Genomic DNA, 19,540 nt, shown 5'->3' with positions numbered 1-19,540 from the left:
GCAGGATCAGTGGCAAAGAGCATCCAGACAACTTCTTACTAGGAGAAGGAAGCCCATGCAGCTGAACTTTGATTCGAAATCTTCTGTTTCCTAGTTCTTCTATGACCAAGTTCGTCTTCAACACACAGCCACGTCCACCGCTGGACGGTGTCCAGCGAAGCCTTCCCTGTGGTCCTTGTCTGAGTCCCCTCCTCCTCTGGGCTTGCAGATGAGGGCAGGTCCCTCCCACTGATCCTCTTCCGGTTCACGTTAGTCCACATATATTATCTCTCGGTCCACACTTGGGGTTGTGTGTTTGCGCCCCTCCCCTTCTGAGTCTCATCCTCGGGCAGCCTTCTTTCTTGTCTGGGGCTTCTTCTTTTTTTCTGAGATACCTGTTCAGGATCACTATCTTCTTAAAACATTGAAAAGCAAACATACGATATGAAAATACTCCGTCTTTCTTTGTGTAGAAAGAAAAGTATGACACTTCTGCCTAACTCTAAGTTGGTAAATTTATCTTTCCAACTATTTCCTTTCCTTATCCCTCTGGGTATATTACAAAGTATTTCAACTTGGACCCTTTGAAAATTGAATTAATTATTTTCTTCCTGGAGTCTCCAAGCACCTTCTTCTGGGGTCCAGCACCTCCTTCCCCCCTTTCCCTTCTCTTTCCCTCCTTTCCACCTTTTATCCCTCTCCTTCCCCCATCCTATCACTTACTTCCTTTACTTTGGCTCCACATCACCCAAGCCAGAAGCACAAGAAGCATCCTCAATGTCTGTCTTCTTCATATTCCACGGGTACCATGTCCTATTTATAGTAGCTCCTAATTGATCCATCTTCACTTCTTAAAAATAGGAAATCAGGAACTTCTCTGGCAGTCCGGTGGTTAAGAATATGCCTTCCACTGCAGGGGGCACAGGTTCGATCCCTGATCAGGGAACTAAGATCCCACAAGCCACAGGACTTATTTGCCACATGCCGCAGCTACTGAGCCCACACGCTGTGGAGCTCGTGCCACAACTGGAGAGAAGCCTGCGCACCGCATCAAAGATCCCACATGCCGCAGCTAAGACCAAACGCAGCCAAATAAATAAATAAATAAATGATTTTAAAAAAATAGGTGCTTTTGATGAGATAAAGTAGGAAGTACACAGGATCACCTATGAAGCATTGTTGCAAGAAAAGTAAAAGGAAAAAAGGACATTTAATCTAAATCTGATTAAATCTTCAGTTCTAGCTATAGTTTACAGGAAATTCAGGAGATAGAGGAACACGTTAACTGATACCATATGGATGCAATCAGCAGAATCCAGCAAATGAGAAATTCTGTAGGTTTCTCCAACAAATAAGTGGCAATAAAAATAGCACAACAAAAAGAGTAAGGAGAGACTTACCTGGTGGCAGGGGGCACAGGAATCCACCTGCCAATGCAGGGGACACTGGTTTGATCCCTGGCCTGGGACGAGCCCACATGCCGCGGTGCAACTAAGCCCGTGTGCCACAACTACTGAGCCTACGCTCTAGAGCCCGCGAGCCACAACTACTGAAGCCCGTGCACCTAGAGCCCGTGCTACGCTCCAAGAGAAGCCACCGCAATGAGAAGCCCGAGCACTGCAACAAAGATTAGACCCCACTCGCCGCAACTAGAGAAAGCCCGCATGCAGCAATGAAGATCCAATGCAGCCAAAAAAAAAAAAAAAAGTAGGGAAATCGTGATGGTATAAAGAGACATAAAAGGCATCAATTGAATGCAATGTGTGTGTCTTTTATTGGATCCTGATTTGAACAAGTACGTGTATGAAAAAAGTTTTGAGACATTTAGGGAAAAATTGAAAATATATTGAGTATTAAATGATATTGAGACATTAATATTAACTTTATTATTTGAGATAATGATTTTGTGGTTTATGTTTTAAAAAGACCTTATGTGTTAGTTTGTTGGTGTTACATTCTGAAGTATTGATAGATAAAGCAATATGTTTAGCACTTGTTTTGTGTTATATACAAAATACACAGTTTTTAAAGCATTTTTACATACACTAACTCATTTAATCTGTATAGTAACCTTACTAGGTAGGTATTATTATTATCCCCATTTTACAGACTGGGCAACTGAGGCACAGAGCAGTTAAGTAACATGCCCAGGGTCTTGCCAGCCGGTAAGTGGTGGATTCAAATATATCACAAGAGTTTCTTGTTTCCTGTTGTCTCCCAGACTTTGTTCACACGCTCACATATTTCCATAGCTGTAGTTGTAATACACTTAAAATCAGATACTCAGACTTATGTTTATTAGCATATTCTAAACATTTCCCCCAAATTTTACACAGACCTAAATGTTACAATTTTAAATGACTGTATCACGTTCTACTGAACATAACTCAGCATCACAGTCAGTTTGATTGTCTCTCTTTGGAAATTTAGGTTGTTTTCAAGTTTTTCTGTTACAAGTAATACTAGAATGATTGTGTTAATGTATGTAGCCTTTTATTTCTTTAATTTTTTTTTTACTTAGGATAAAAACCTTAACATCAGACTAGTTGTAAAAGAATGTAAATGGTTCCATCATTCTTGATGTGTAATGAAATCAAGAAAAGCTGTGTAAATATGTACCATTAATAGCATAAGAATCTTGTTTTCTTCCCAACTGTACTTAAATTTTGCTAGGTATTCTTGCTTACTTTTGAATATGTATGTAGTAAGGAGTTCCCTGGTGGCCTAGTGGTTAGGATTTGGGCTTTCACTGCTGTGGCCCAGGTTCAATCCCTGGATGGGAAACTGAGATCCCACAAGCCACATGGTGTGACCCCCAAAATTTAAAAATAATGGGTATATAGTAGAATTTCTCTTTTTTCATTTTCACTTATTTATTAGGAGTTTTGGATAATTTTTAATAAAATGTTTCTTTCCCTTTTTAACTGCTGTATTTGCTGCAAATATCTTTCTAATCTATTGTTTCTTTACAATTTTAATTTTAATAGTTACCTTCAAAGAAATTAAAAACCTTTTTATGGGTCAAAATGGCTTGTCTCTTCAGCTATAGTATCTCCTGTTTCTTGACTTTTAGAATGTCAGCATTCTAATACAAATATTATGGGTTATTTGTTTATGGGCAGAGGGCTATTTGATTTTTGGTACACATGGATTAAATTGCTAAGAATCGGGGCTTCCCTGGTGGTGCAGTGGTTGGGAGTCCGCCTGCCGATGCAGGGGACACGGGTTCGTGCCCTGGTCCGGGAAGATCCCACATGCCGCGGAGCGGCTGGGCCCGTGAGCCATGGCCGCTGAGCCTGCGTGTCCGGAGCCTGTGCTCCGCAACGGGAGAGGCACAACAGTGAGAGGCCCGCGTACCGCCAAAAAAAAAAAAAAAAAATTGCTAAAAATCAGTAAAAGTCCCAGAAGTTACCTAAGCAGAGCTCTGAAGGATAGTTGGAGTGTCATGGAAAGCTGTGCAGATAGCTGTCTTCCTCACCACATCTACACCATGCTGTAGCAGTTCACAATTTAATGCCCACTGCTACTGAATTTATTTACAGTTCGAAGACCTGGAATCCTTCCCTGCGACACAGATCTGGCCCAAGACAGCAATTCCTCCAGTTTTATAGGCTACAAAGCTATTTGGAGGAGTATTTGAGGTGAACTGGCAGGTGCACATCTAATACTGTTATTTGTCTAGGTCTGTACAATGGCATGTGACAATGTTGGGATATTATTAACGAAGGTTGGTTGAGTCAATGCCCGCATGTCTCCTAAATTGGCGTTTACCATCTATAGATTCCACACTATCCCAGGTCAGGTTCTCAGCTTTAAAGCTTCAAACATTTAACATTTTAAGCACACTTGATATGAATCCAGCCATCAGGGGCCGACTCCCATTAACTCAGGTGACAGAAGACTGAGGTATACATCAAAGTGCCAGTATTATTTTGCGGTGGCAACTCTGAGCATCCCTTTGGCGGAGAGATTTAGGCCAGTATGACGAGCATATGCTCTCTCTCCTGGCAGCTCTCCTTGGGGAGTAAAATTATACTCAGGAGATTCCCCAGTGAATACAGAATCAGAGCAAAGAGAAGGAGTTGTCTGATTTAGATAATTAATCACATTGGGTTTCAAGTCCACTGATCGTAGGGCTGGGGTCTGTGGGTCGCTCCACCTGACCCCTTCATCAGAGCTTGTGCGGGTACCACCCCCTGGTGGATCTTCGTGTTTCCTGAATCTGTGTGTGAGGCTGACCATGCTTTCAAGTTCACTCTTTCTTCTGATAGGGTTCAATATAATTGACTGATTCTCTTGATTGCCTGATTACAATCACACAGCAAGTCGGCCTTCCTATGGTAGTTCTTGAGTCCTTTTGGACTGGCGTTTTGGGTGTTTCTGACCACCTTTCAGCAGTCTCTTGGGTTAACCAGATGACTAACCTCTTACATGAAATGTAGACTCACCAGCTTAGCTCTTTGGGGACAACTTTTTTCCATGTTCTTGGGGGGTGGTCACTTTGTGTTACCTGCTTTCGCTCTCTACATTGTGGTCCAGGGAAAGTGAGGAGTTTTGGTCTCTTTGTCCTTCGGTCCCTGGCATCTCCTTGTTGCCCCTTCTAGGGAATTTTCCTCGTTCAGACAGTTGGTCTTCTCCTTTCTTTGCAAATGTCAGGCCGTGCAAACTTGGGGCTTGGTTTTCTTCCTTCGAAAGTCACTCGTGATCCCTCCTGAGCTAACACGCAAGGCCCAGACTGATCTGCGGGGCCGCCCGGGCCTCCAACTGCTTCATCTCAGCTGGGGTTTCCTGACTGTCCTCACACCCGCCCTCTGCTGCTGTCCTCTCCCGGGCTCCCCTCCCTCTGCTCTCACCTGGTCCCGGTTCCTGGCCTCATGCCTGGCTCACCAAGCCCAGGCGAGCTCTGCCAGCTGCTTGGTGATGGATGACACTCAGGGACACGCTGGCAGTCTGGCCACGTCCCAGGACGGTCTTTGTTAAAACCAACAGAATAAAATGTGCCTGAATAGGTAATGCATTACTTTGGGGAAAAATTTTAAGATGTTTAAAAGTATGTTAAGAATAGTAAATTTCACAGTATTTCCCAATGCCCGGCACAATGGCTTGGGCTAATAAAACAAAGAAACAAAAGAGCAGAAGTGAATCGTTTTCTCGTTACGAAGATATATCATATGTCGTTAACTGTTCATTAACACCATGCCAAAACAATAGCATTTTTGTTATCATAACTGTTGATTAATCAGGAATTTATAAAACTTAGCAAATGTTGTAGTTGTAAAAGTTCACCTTCAAACTGATTCTATCATTTTGTGGGCAAGGACACAGCACTGGCTAGAGCCAGGTTGTATAGAATTCACATCTTCTTGTTCTGAGTTTAAGGCTCTTTCCATTATAATTGATGACACAGAATCATTTCCTTCAGTGAACAGCACCCCAAAGGCAAATGTGTAGACAGGTAGAGGTGAGCAGCTGGCTTAGAACTCAGCCCGAATTGGGATCCAATCCTGGCTCTGCTGGTGCCAAGCTGAGGGACCTTGGGCAAGTTAATTCAGCATTCTGAGTATCAGTGATTTTCCAGCTGAGAAGCTGAAATAATAATAAAAGCAAATAATGAGAATTATTACCATATAATAAAGTGGTAATAATGCACATGAAGTACACAAAGAGATGAGTCAAATAATAGCTTTTATTACATATATATGTATCACGTCATTACGTAGCCACTGGGTCATCAGTCTAATCAGTGGAGACAGAAAAACTGGATGGTCAAGGCTTGTGAGGATGCGTAAGAATTCTCTGTTCATAGAACAGCGTGTTATCACATTAGCCTGGTGGTTCTCATGGAAGCTTTTGGTTGGAACATCATTTTGGTGGTACTGAATTATATATTTCATAGTTATTTGCTCCAATGGTGTTCTATTTGAATTCCTGAAAAGAAAATGATGAGCTTGAAAACTAAGTTGGAAAAATAAGTAATTAGATTGAGTGTAGGTCATGGTGAACCTGTTTTTTGAAAATGTCCCCTTTTTGAGAATACAAACAAATCCTGTATCTGTATAGGACTTTGAGTGTATGAAGTACTTCCTATCTATGAGCTCATCGCATCCTCATGATACTTTATGAAATAGTGTGTTACTTACATTTTCATACATGAAGAAATTGAGCCTCAATTTATTTTTATTAGAGTCCCATCTAGGATTCTAATTTCCGGACTTCCCTTCCATGTGGTCACCAGCCCTGGAGAAATGATGCCTGTATGTGACTAATGAAAGGTAGGCTTCTGACAAACATGTGCTTTTCTTGCCAAGTGCCTTCTTCATCAGGCTGTTACATGTCGTGGTTGACAACTACAGTGACAAGCACTAAGAGAACGCCTCCTCTGTGTCTGAGACCGTGTCAGTGTTTTTTTTCCTTTTTTTTTTTTTGTGGTACGCGGGCCTCTCACTGCTGTGGCCTCTCCCGTTGCGGAGCACAGGCTCCGGACGCGCAGGCTCAGCGGCCATGGCTCACGGGCCCAGCCGCTCCGCGGCATGTGGGATCTCCCCAGACCAGGGCACGAACCCGTGTCCCCTGCATCAGCAGGCAGACTCAACCACTGTGCCACCAGGGAAGCCCCCGTGTCAGTGTTTTTTTTTTTTTTTAAACATCTTTATTGGGGTATAATTGCTTTACAATGGTGTGTTAGTTTCTGCTTTATAACAAAGTGAATCAGCTATACATATACATATGTTCCCATATGTCTTCCCTCTTGCGTCTCCCTCCCTCCGACTCTCCCCCTCCCACCCCTCCAGGCTGTCACAAAGCCCCGAGCTAATATCCCTGTGCCTTGTGGCTGCTTCCCCCTAGCTATCTACCTTACTACGTTTGTTAGTGTGTATATGTCCATGACTCTCTCTCGCCCTGTCAAAACTCACCCTTCCCCCTCCCCATATCCTCAAGTCCGTTCTCCAGTAGGTCTGCGTCTTTATTCCTGTCTTACCCCTAGGTGCTTCATGACATTTTTTTCCCTTAAATTCCATATATATGTGTTAGCATACAGTATTTGTCTTTTTCTTTCTGACTTACTTCACTCTGTATGACAGACTCTAGGTCTATCCATCTCATTACAAATAGCTCAATTTCATTTCTTTTTAAGGCTGAGTAATATTCCATGTGTATATGTGCCACATCTTCTTTATCCATTCATCCGATGATGGGCGCTTAGGTTGTTTCCATCTCCGGGCTATTGTAAATAGAGCTGCAATGAACATTTTGGTACATGCGTGTCAGTGTTTTTATGTGTGTGTGCCAGGCATTGCTTATTTGCTCTTAGACCCAGTGTCACCCTTTTTCTCTGCTCTGTATCTCCAGGAATTACCTTTCCCAGGCCACCCTGTCTTCTCACCTCTCCCTCCTCCAGGCAAGGAGACTACAGGGTGGTGAAGGCCTTTCTCCCCGTTCCCATCTGCCTTGTGTGGGCTCTCCACATCCAGCTAGTTCTTCTCTGTGGTGTTAGTTCTCCTGCCCCACGATGGTCCTAGCTCCTGCTAGGGACCCTGACACCTGGACTCTGTACAACTACCACCTTCCTTTGACCTGCCGGCAGCCAATCTCAGGATGAGCTCTTTATTCTGTTTGGTTCCTCTTAGCTCTTCCGTCCCCTGTGGAATCAAACCCCTGCCTTGAATCCTGTCTGTGTGAAAGACCTGGAGTGGTTTTGTTTCATGACCAGTCCATGCAGCTACAGCATGATATTTACATCTGACTTTGACAGCATTCCTGGGAGGAGGTAATACTATTATCTCCATTTACAGACAAGGAAATTGTGGCTCGAAAGATGCAAATGATGTGGCCAGTCTCATATAGTCCATAAATGGGAGCGCTGGGGCTCCAATCCAGCACTCCCCAGAGGACAGGTGACTCTGATTGAGTGCATTCCAGTGTCAGGCCTTGGGACCTGAGGGTGCCTATATGCACCATCCCTTGTGGCCCTCACAGCCTCCCTGGTTACGGATGAGCACCCAGAGTTCAGAGACGTTAGCTCACCAAAGGTGCAAAGCTGGTAAGCAGCAGAGAAGAGATTCAAACCAGATCTTTTCTGACTCCAAGCTTGTTTTCTTTCAACTCCTACAAGCGCTTCCCAAAAGGTAGTGTGTATCACAGCTGCAGCGCTGTGATGTGGTTGAGATATAAATTCCTAGTCCCTTACCCCCAGAAATTCCAGTTCAGTCGTTCTGAGAAGGGGCTCAGGAACAGGCACTTTGCACATCTGCCCTAAGTGATGCTGAGGCAGAGGGTGTGGGAACGGCATGGGGCCAACCTCAACCTCCATGCCTCCCGCCACCCACCTGTGACACCCATGTAGCCTCTGCATCCTCTCCCCACCTGCCTCAGTTTCCTTGTCTGTAAAGTGAAAGGTTGGACTAGATAATCTCCAAGGTGATCCTAGGTCTCTGCTGAGTCCCCTGTGCTGCCAAGGGGACCACTGCTGTGCCACTGAGCCCTCCCAGGGCACAGCCGAGGGCTGGGGGTCTGGGGTTTCTCATGGATCCCCCAGGCTGCGAGATCCGACAGGAACCCTGTGGCTTAAGAGTAAAGGGAAGCCCTGTTTATTGGTTTGCAGTAGTTGGCAAACTGGCATTTAAAAAAGGAAGTGAATTGTGGGGTACGGGTTTTAATTCAGGGAGATACTCGACGAACTCAGTGTTTGCCCTGAGAGGTCATTAAATAAGTTTTGTTCCCACACTCTCTGGAAAAATGATGCTTCATTAAAATGGCAACATGAGGTGTAGAGAAAACGGTGAAATTGGGAACCCTGAAAAGACACATTCACTAGGTTCTACTTAAAATGTAAAAGGAGTGTAAAGAAAACAAATGGACATTTTCTTGAGGCAGCTGAGCGATACAAAACACAGGCATCTTTGTCTCCTTCTTGAAAACTTCCACAATGGGTTCTCCTTTCTTCCTCTTGACCAATCTCTACTTCTAAGAGGTGTTGAGTTTCCGCCAAACTTTCTGCTCCGCTCGCATCAAAGGCTGCCGTGTCGTGAATAGTCAGCTCTCACCTACCGATCCTCACCTACCGACTCCTGCCCAGCGCACTTAGGTCATTCACCATAATTAGCTCATAGACAGAATTTCCGGGCGGGGTCCGGGAGCATCAGCCACAGGGATGAAGGGGAGGTCGGTGCGTGGGAACCGCGAGAGGTGCCGGGCGCAGAGCGCGCAGTGGTCCCTACGACCCAGTCGCCGCAGATCTGCCCGCGCGGTGCTGCGATGCTGCCTCGGTTCCCCTCCGGCCACATCTGTGCTCGACAGACAGGTCGTGTTCGTTTCCACACAGCCTCAGAGGTGCAGAATACCCCATGGGGGGAGGCAGGCGAAGTTTCTGTTTCTGCTGTCTCATGCCCTCTCTACCTGGTTTCCAAATGCGTCTGGCTTCCAGTTTGGGGTTTTCTTCGTACCGTTAGAGGTTCTGCGCTTGGGGGTGGGGATGGAGTTGGGGGTTGGCGTGTTTAACAACTAATGGTACGAGGGAGACTTGGCTTCTGCTTTGGGCCCCGCTGCTTTCTCCTTAAAGCCCTGATTTCTCGTGTTTCGTTGTTTCATCTGTAACATGAAGGTGATGGTTCAGAATTATTAGCTAATAATGAATAAGAGCGAGGTCAGAACACTTTGAAAATACAAAATAACTTTATGTATGACATCCTCGGTTGCTGTTTACTAATATCCTTTACCGGGAGTCTGGGGTCTTGTTGGTGCAAGTGCCCCAGGCGGCCTCTTCCCCCGAAAGCTGGTTCCTGCTCTCTGACGCTGCAGAAAGCTCTGGGGCCTGCGAAACTGTGAATTCAGCGCTAACCTAAGTCTGGTCGTTTTTGATGCCTGTATATTGTGTGCCTGTTCTCTGGGACCACCTCTCAGCACCACCTTGCCCAGCAGCTGAGTGCCCTGCCGTGCATAGGGCAGGAGGAGGGCTGGACTCCAGCTCAGGGCGAGGGCCTGCTCCCGGGGGCTGTGTGCCACTGCGCCTGGGGCACTTCCAGATCCTGCAGCGCAGAGAGGTTTCCCTGGGGGAAGGGAGGGCACCTTGACACTAGAGAAAGCAAGTGGCCCAAACCTAGTGAAGTCTAAAGCAGCATCAGGTCTATGCTGTCCCCTGGTGGTCGTATGTTGTACTACAGTCAGCTCTCGGAGTCTCTGTGAAGTTACAATGAACTCTTCTTTTTCTATCCTGCAGCATGGAAGTCCAGAGACTTCAGGAGTCAGTCAAGATAGCCTAAGGGCAATGAAAGCATAGATCTAAATCTTCTCATGGGCCTGAATATAGAACTTTTACTGTAGGAGCCATTTAGTCTTTACCTGATAAGGTGTATAAACTAGTAAACAAGGCCAGAATAAAAATGACGTATTTGATGGATTTAAATTGGTTTAGACGGTTATAATTAAAATCATATTATTTAGTCTATTTTGAATTTAGTCTATTTTGACTTTTACCAAGTTTTTTTTCGAGTTCCATCTCATTTTTATGGTTTTACAATAGTTTGGGGGGAAGAGAACGATATAGTTTTAATCCCTGTTTCACTGATACGGAAAGAGACAGGGGCCTAAAGTCTCTGCAGAGTCAGGGTTACAGGTCTCTGGGTCCCAAATCAGAAGTCATAAGTGGGACAGGGTGACCAGGGGCAGACCTGGAGAGCTTTCCTCTTGGATTCACGGCCTCACGCCCTCCACTTCTGCACATTCCTGTCAGTCGCACTAGGAGTGTTTCTAGTCAGCTGTGTACGCTATGTTAGGCATTTCAAATATGTTTCTGGAAGTTGTCAGGGCTGTTCTCTATGAGGCCTGAAGGCAAAATTCAATGTTTGTAGTAAATAAGTACTAAAATTATACCAGCTATTGAGAGGATGGATTATTTCCAGCTTGCTTAGCCATATTGGCTGAGTGTTGAATTCAGCAGTGGTGCCAACATATTATACACAAGAATTCTGTATTCCTGGGCTCTGAGAATCACACTGAAGGTGGTGGTGCAGAGTCTGCTGGGCAGGATATCAAGGTGTGGTCAGCAGGGTTCAAGAAGTTTATGGAGATGCAACAGAAGGTTCTGGAAACTTTGCTGGGATGGCACTTCCCTTGGACTAGTTCCTGGAGACTGATATAGAGGAGACGGGCAGCATCAGAAGCTAGACTTACAGTGTTTTACAAACCGTGGGCTCCAAGGAATGTTTGTTCCTGGAATCAAAGCCACCTCTATGTGGGATTCTCTCTTCCCATCTCTCTAAGTCTCTGTTATGGGCTGAGTTGTGTTCCTCCAAAATTCTTACGCTGAAGTCCTAACCCCGGTGTCTGAGAATGTGACTTTATTTGGAGACAGGGCCCTTAAAGAGGTAATTAAGTTTAAACGAGGTCATTAGGGTGAGCCCTCATCCAGTATGACTGCTGTCCTTATAAGAAGAAGAAATTAGAACACAGACACGCACAGAGGGAAGACCATGTGAGGACGCAGGGAGAAGGTGGCCAAGCAAGCCCAAGGAGAAAGACTTCTGCAGAAACCTACCCTGCTGACACCTTGATTTCAGACGTCCAGCATCCACAATTGTGAGGAGATAAATGAATGTTGTCTAAGCCAGCCGGTCCATGGTACTCCGTTACGGCGGCCCGAGCAACTAAAAAGAGTCTCCTTTTGGATTTAGGGAGCATGACTGAAGGGCCCATCCATTCAGAATCAACGCCAACCAAGTGAAAACCACCAAGCCACTCTGTAAGGAACTAAAACATCTTGAAAAACAGGAAAGTGACCTGTGAAATAACATCTGGTTTGAATGGCATCCAGTATCTCTTACTAGACAAGATATACTAGCATGATTTCTGGAGAAAAGCCCAAATACATGCCTCAAATATGTACACCACAGTAAGGATTGCATATAAATCTTTTTTCCCCTGGCTCGATGGTGTCCTGTGGAAGGAATCCAAATAGTATGAAACATGTCTTCAAGTCTTAGTGAGTCATGCAGCCAAGTTTTATGGAGTCAAGCTACAAAGCTATCAATTACTGCAAGAAAAATATATTTGCCTATGTCACCCTTAATTTTTCTTTAAGCTACTCTGAGATACCTGGTGTTTAGCTTACAGGTTGCATTATTTGATGAAGCTCTACAAAAGATTTAGTAATAAAAAGGAACCTAAGCACCCAAGACTTGGAACCCAGCAAATGCAGCTATTCTGCTTGGTTTCATCAATGGTGGCCACGAGGTTGATGTTGGTGATAAGATAATTTTTACTGAGTGTTTCTCATGGCAAAGGCACTAAATTAAGTGCTTGAAATAGGTGACTTAGCTTTCACAGAAACAGATAGATAGATAGATAAGACGTGGTGTAAGGTAGCTGTTCAGTCTTGGTCCCCCCTACTACTCAGCCTTGGGATCTTGAGCAAAGTACTTTACTCTCTGTGACTCAGCCTTCTCATTTCAAAAGTTTGTTGTTAATGCACGAAGTGCTTGCAATAGCCCCTGGCACAGGGTAAGGTTTCAGTGAGTGTAGGCTGCCGGTGTTTTTCTTTCTTCCTTTTTTTTTTTTAAATTTTATTTTTGGCTGTGTTGGGCCTTCATTGCTGCATGTGGGCCTTCTCTAGTTGCAGCGAGCGAGGGCTACTCTACATTGAGGTGTGTGGGCTTCTCATCGCGGTGGCTTCTCATCGCGGTAGCTTCTCTTGTTGTGGAGCACGGGCTCTAGGCGTGTGGGCTTCAGTAGTTGTGGCACATGGGCTTCAGCAGTTGTGGCTTGCGGGCTCTAGAGCGCAGGCTCAGTAGTTGTGGTGCATGGGCTTAGTTGCTCCGTGACATGTGGGATCTTCCTGGACCAGGGATCAAACCCATGTCCCCTGCATTGGCAGGTGGATTCTTAACCACTGCACCACTAGGGACGTCCTGGTGTTTTTCTAAATGTCCTCAGATGAGGAAACAAAGGGCAGTAGAGATGTGAGGCACTTTGCTCAGTACCTCGTGTACCACTGTGGAGGGGAGTCTAGGCAGGCACAGCGCTCAGGCTCTCCAGCACCTCCCATTTGGTGATACTGTCCTTTGCAGGTACTTGTGACCTTATTCTTTCTGGGACACACATAAGGGTGATCTTTTTTTTTTTTTTTTTTTTTTTTTTTTGCAGTACGCGGGCCTCTCACTGTTGTGTCCTCTCCCGTTGCGGAGCACAGGCTCCGGACGCGCAGGCTCAGCGGCCATGGCTCACGGGCCCAGCCGCTCCGCGGCATGTGGGATCTTCCCGGACCGGGGCACGAACCCGTGTCCCCTGCATCGGCAGGCGGACTCTCAACCACTGCGCCACCAGGGACGCCCGAGGGTGATCTTAATACGTGCTTTCTTTACGTGTTCCCACGCTGGCTTCCCCTCGGAGAGGAGTACCCTAGTTAACATTGCTTATCTCCAACCGTTCAATTCTCTCTTCTAACCATTACAATTTTTATTCCATTTTCTTCACATCCTCAAATGCCTTATTTTATTTTGTTTTATTTTATTTTTTTTGGTACGTGGGCCTCTCACTGCTGTGGCCTCGCCCGTCGCGGAGCACAGGCCCCGGACGCGCAGGCTCAGCGGCCATGGCTCACCGGCCCAGCTGCTCCGCGGCATGTGGGGTCCTCCCGGACCGGGGCACGAACCCGCGTCGCCTGCATCGGCAGGCGGACTCTCAACCACTGCGCCACCAGGGAAGCCCTCAAATGCCTTATTTTGACCATGCTTCTGCTACGTGGCTGCTCTTGGAATGTAGAAATGCCTCGGATGCTAGGACTGTGATTCCCAGACATTTCTTGCATCGAGGAAACGACGGGCTCCTATGGAAGAGCCCTGCCCCAGGGCTCTCAGCTTTACCACCACTGCACAGGCTGCTGGTGGTTTATTCTTCCCAAGAAATCACTTGCTGTGTATACACACCTGGCAGGAACTGAACCACCTGCTAAATGACAGTGTAGACAAGGGGTGGCCGCAATGCCATTGTTTCCTGGCTGGCGGTTCTCAGGCACACTTTCTAGATGTTAATTCCAAGGGCTCTGTTTGCTCCTTTTGGGGTAAAAGAAAGAGGCAAAAGGCCCATTGGAAGCTTAGACTTTGGAAATGAGTGAGAGCATAGTGATGCTAAAGAGAAAGATGACATTTTGCTAACAATGACACGGTGAAGGTGTAGAATTGTTGTTCAAATGGGAAAGAATTGGCTGTTTACTTAAAAGGTGGGAAGGAAGGTTGGGAGTCTACATAAAAAGGAAAGTGTGAGTTCCATAGAGCCATCTGCTTGCTAGTTATGGAACAAATAGAGATTGAAGTTTGCACATTACAAAGCACTTTCAGTACCCATGCCTCCATGCACCCATCCATTTGTTATCTATTTATTCAGCACTTCCCTGCTTCCATCCTAGGCCCCAAGGATGCAGCTGTAGAAAAAGGAAAACCTCAGTCCATTCAGTGGGGCAGGCATCGCAAAGGGTAATTACAGTGTGGTGTGGTAGGAGCCGTACAGGGGCCATTGCTGGGATGTTGGGGGCATAGAAGGAGGACTAAGTCAGGAAATGTATATGGAGTAGGAACATTTCATTAGGATCTTGCAGTATGTGTAGGAGTTTGCTGTGTAGATGAGAGGAAAGATTGCATTTCAGGTACATGCAAAGCCTGGAGTTACAAACAAAAAGGAAGTGATCTTGTGAGGTCGGGGGAGGCAGAGCCCTTGGCTTTGACTGGCTCTGTGGGTACTTACAGCCAAGCAGCATCTGATTAGGGAGAATCAGCCCAGCTAAAGTCAGGAGGGGGAGACACTAACTTAAGCCCCCTCGCCGTGCCCTCCTGGGCCTTCCTGAACCTTCCGCCTTTGATCTGTTGGAGGGAAGGGGCTCTGAAGGTATTTGTTTAGTGAAAGAGAAAAATGAATAACAGTTTAAGAGAGTTGTTCTCACCCAGGGCTGCACTCCGGAATCTCCTTGGGGAGTTTCTGAGATTTACGTGGTCAGACCATTGTCCAGAAGCTCCGACTCAGAGGCCTGGGTGGGCCCAGCGCTGACCCCCTTGACAGAGCTTCTGAGGTGCGTCCTTGGTAGAGACCATCTGCTATATGTGTTTCCTTTACCAGGAGTATCTGCCTGCGGCGGGGAAGGGATATCGTGTGCCCTACGTCCCTCTCGGACGATGGGCCCTAAGGAGCCTCTCGGAGGGAACACGTTCTGTCTCCCCTGTGCTGGGTGTAAACTCTAGCGATAGGACCGCCACCCGCTTCCCACCAAGTGCAGCTCAATTCCAGGAAATACTTTCAAGTAAGATTTTCTAATCTCCTCTAGGGTCTCAGACTCCATTTACATCATACTTTCTGTTAATTTTTATAATCTGGTTTATCATCAAGTTGGAGGCTGAGAAGAGGCACATCCAGGGCTTGTGAGTGCTGGCTCTGCTCCGTTTCGTGACCGAGTGCTAATTCCACGGGGTGCTCCCGCTGTAAAAACTCAGTGCGCTGCTCACTTACCATGTGTGTACTTTTCAGTCAATATGTGATATTTTTCCAGTTTCGTTTTTATTAATTGAAGAATAGGTGATTAACAAAGTTGTGTTAGTTTCAGGTGTACAGCAAAGTGTTTCAGTTATATATATATAATATATATTTAGCTTTATATATATGTATATTTCAGATTCTTTTCCATCATGGGTTATTACAAGATACTGAATATAGTTCCCTGTGCTGTACAGTAGGTCCTTGTTGTCTATTTTATATATAGTAGTGTGTATCTGTTAATCCCAAGTTCCTAACTTATCCCTCCCCTTGCCCTTTGGTAACTGTAAGTTCATTCTCTGTGAGTCCGTTTCTGTTTTGTAAATAAGTTCATTTGTATCATTTTTTTTGATTCCACATATAAGTGAGATCATATAATATCTGTCTCTCTCTGTCTGACTTACTTCACTTAGTATGACAATCTCTAGGTCCATCCATATTGCTGTAAATGGCATTCTTTCAATAAGTGAATCATTTTAGAGCTGAAGTAATGAATGCAGAGCCCGTGTTCCCCTTGGCCAAACCCCTCGCGGTGGGCATATTCCCAGGACGGCCCCGGGCGGCTCTGTGCTTTGGCAAGGATGTACCTCGCGGTCCAGGCAGCGGCACAGTCCCCCATGTGTGGAAGGCTCCACGGGCTGTGGGAAGGGCAGACTTGGATTTCCTGACTTTTGTCCATTGATGGTCTCACTCACAGAGTTGCATTAACTTGGTTTTGTAGGCTGAATGAAACCACTGGCAACTTTCTGATGTGTTTTTTCAGCCCGAGTAGAGGCTGGTAACTAAGCCAGGAATTCCCAAACTTTCCCAGGCCAGCGCGGAGACACACTGGGACGTCTTTTTCTTCTCCCCCGTCCATCTGCAGGCCAAGTGCGCATCGGTCAAAGGCAAACTCTGAATTGAGCTTTGTGCCAGTCTCTGGAAAGACACCCAAGAGCGTGTGATGGGGAAAGTGACAGTGGCGGTGGCAGCGACATCTGCAGTGCCAGCCCCGTCCCTATCTGCCACAGAACGCGTGTGGGCACGCTTTATGAGAACAATCCACCCGCCAGAGAATGGGGCTTTTGACATCAGCTGAGGCCCGGGCTGCCTTACAATGAGAGGCCTGTTGGTGAAAGGGAGACTGTTTAATGAACTGAGAATCAGAGGCCAGCTCTGGCCATCTGGACTGAGCATCTTTGGAGCAACTCTTCATTGTAAATGGCTACACTGAAGCACGTTGCCTTTCCAAGAAAGCAGCTGCAACAGTAAATTCATATTTCAAAATCGTGAACTTTTAGATATTTGTGTGTGTGCATGTGTTGGAAAGCATTGTATAAAGGTTAGATATTACCGTCTTAATTAGCACAGAAGCCTGAAAAAGCATCCCACTTTTGGTTCTGAGGTCAGTAATGATAATGGCTTTTTCCTGACACCGGGTAGCCATGTCCTGTCAAGGATGTGAAAACACTCTCTGAAAATGAAATCCATTAAAGCCCTAATGATCAGGTGAGGGAGGCAGGTGATCACGATTGTCACCACTTGGCTGGCAAAACACTGAGACCCAGGGAGGATGATGACTCATGACCAAGGTCGAGTGGCAGGTGGGGGGTGGAGCTGATAGCTAATTGTGTCCTCCAGCCCCAGGCGCTGGGGAAGGACATGCAAAGCTGGGGCTGACTTTTCCTGGCAGGCTCGCTCTTCGCAGCCGGAATGCAGGTGGCACTGTTGTGATTCCTGGCGTAAACTTCAATGCATCAATGAGCATGTTGGCTGGCGCCAGGCCCCAGCTGAGTGTCACAGTGCAAGACCCGGGCTTAAGCGGTGCGTGCCGAGGTTCTCCTAGCAGCGTCTCATTTATTAGCTGTGTTGGAAAGAAATCCTTCGCAGCTAACCGGGTACCTCTGGATTTTAACAGCTGTGGTTTATAAGGGATTGGGGAGAGTGTTGTTTTCAAAGTGCCTTTCAGAAAGTATCACCTTAGAGGGAAGTTTCCCTTCTGATCCAGGAGGACGACTGGCACCAGTTCTCTGCTCAGAAAACCAAGCCCGCAAGAAATATCAGGTTCTATTTTCTTACAACCCATTTTAGCAAGTGTGCCTTCACACCACCTTCCCGTCTCTTCCCCTTTGTTGGCAACAGTCCCGATTGGAAGGGTTTTAAGTCCAACGTGTCTTAGAAGGTGCCCTGCACAGACTGCGTGGCTGGGGGCTGGTAGTCGCGGTTGGATCGGGGGACCTCGAGGGTCCCTTCCAGTCTGAGATGTTATGACTTCAGAACGAATGCGTCTCAACTCCCAACATGAAACGGGAATAACTACCAATTACCGAGTACTTTCCGTGTTCCAGCCCTGTGCTGAGATCTTAACGTGTTACTCTGAATTCTAACAAAATTGTCGTGAATATCACCCCCAGTTCACAGATGAAGAAACTGAGGTTTAGAGAAATTAAAAACCTGTCTGATAACACAGGTTTAAGATTTCGTAAGTGACGGTTCCCTGGAAGTTGAGTCCAGACCAGGCTAATTCCGTGCTCTAAACCCACAACTTAACCAGGACGAACTTTAGTCGCCTTGTAGTTCCCTCTTGTCAGATGAGCTCAGATCTCCAGCTCTCAGGGTAGCTGGTGCTAGTGTCTTGTCAGACTCAGTGTTGAAATCAGAGAGGAAAACCCCAGACAAAGGCTGCGGAGGTCCTGGTGCACGAAAACTCTCAGCTTCCCATCCTCCTGCCAGTCGGAGATTCTCTAACTGTAAATACAAATGCCCTTGAAGAGATAACGCATTAATCGTCATCCATTAACACTATTGTGTAAATTAGTGTAATTTAGCAAATGCTCGGAAGGAAGAAACTCAAGGTCCGTAGGTCCAGATTAATTCCGACATGGGCACCAGCACTGGGGAACTCTGAGACGTCTGTTCAGTAAAGATTTGTTGACTTTAAAGATTTGTTGACTGGAAAGTTTTGCTTTCCAGTGGGTCGAAAGCATAATAATTTTTAGAAGGAATGCTTAAAATTCTGACCTGTGTGTATGGAGAGCACGTATAGTAAACTACAATTTATTTTAAAAATATGGTCTGAGAAGTCACATTTATTATACATGTAAATATATTTTTTTCCACAAAAGGAGATATCTATATCTATATATCTTTATCTATATTACATATAGACATCTATAGCTGTCTCTTTCTCTCTCTGTATATATTTGCTTTTTGTGAAAAAGTTATCCCTACCATCTGATCCCAAGGGAATATTATTTCTCATCCAGTCTGTGACTAACTATTACAAAGTAATGCTTCCTGTCTTTCGAGTGGGGTACAGGTCCAGTAGCAGTCTACCCGGACTACTTTTAGCTGTAAATGTTTTGTGACATCAAAAGTCACTTCTCTTCCACAATTAGCTCTAGAGGTTTTATGCAAATAGTTAAAACTTCTTTGTCATAAAGGAGATGATAATAATAGCCAAGTGGCCTTAAGCCGTGTGAAATATGCAAGTACAATCTAACACTCATGGTGAAAAAGACAATATTTTAGAATAATTCAAGCTTTGCAGTTTGTTTTAACTTTGGAATGAAAATGAAATCAAAAGTTAAAAAAAAAAGGAAAATGGCTTTATTAGATGTCAGGGTGTTGAGACACAAAGTTATACAAGCAGATACTGCAAGAATATAGGTTCATCTCATCACTCAATGCCCATTAAAAAATCAACACCAAGCTCAGATTTCGTCCATGAAGCTAATACTTTTTTCAGATTGTATGAGGATTTTTCCAACTTTGATGTTTTCCGAAATCCACTGCAGGCTCAGCTGGAAGCTGCCTGATGATGCTGAGTGAGGAAGATGTCAGCCTGCCTCCTGCTGGCCGCCAGGAAGACGAGGTTGGTCCGAGCTGGGTCAGGGGCCTGCTGACAGTGCGTCCCGTGCGGCCCCAGGACACCCGTCGGCAAGGGTGTCACTGAGGCTCTGCAAATCTTGTAAAGTGAACAAAAACCCCCGAATCTGATATAGATCTTTCTCGCTGACATTTTAACATTTGAAAGATGTCATGAAAATTTCAGATGGATACGTAGAGA

The 19,540-nt window shown here is 45.7% G+C and overlaps 1 protein-coding gene across 3 annotated transcripts in view; it reads left to right on the top strand.

Annotated features, from left to right (window-relative positions):
- Positions 1 to 19,540, top strand: part of CA8 (carbonic anhydrase 8 (inactive)) — a 210,899-nt gene that overhangs the window by 42,447 nt on the left and 148,912 nt on the right. The window contains exon 4 of one of the 3 annotated variants that reach the window (XM_024742663.1): positions 6,164 to 6,251. The exons of the other annotated variants lie outside the window; for them this stretch is intronic. Within the exon in view, the coding sequence (XP_024598431.1) occupies positions 6,245 to 6,251 (7 nt within the window). The 5' untranslated portion in view covers positions 6,164 to 6,244. The remainder of the gene's footprint in view (positions 1 to 6,163; positions 6,252 to 19,540) is intronic. 3 annotated transcript variants of the gene reach the window in all.

This window comes from Neophocaena asiaeorientalis, unplaced genomic scaffold (assembly GCF_003031525.2).
Source record: "Neophocaena asiaeorientalis asiaeorientalis breed wild unplaced genomic scaffold, Neophocaena_asiaeorientalis_V1.1 scaffold226, whole genome shotgun sequence".
Classification (NCBI taxonomy): Eukaryota; Metazoa; Chordata; class Mammalia; order Artiodactyla; family Phocoenidae; genus Neophocaena; species Neophocaena asiaeorientalis.
This window is presented reverse-complemented; position numbering and strand designations above follow the sequence as displayed.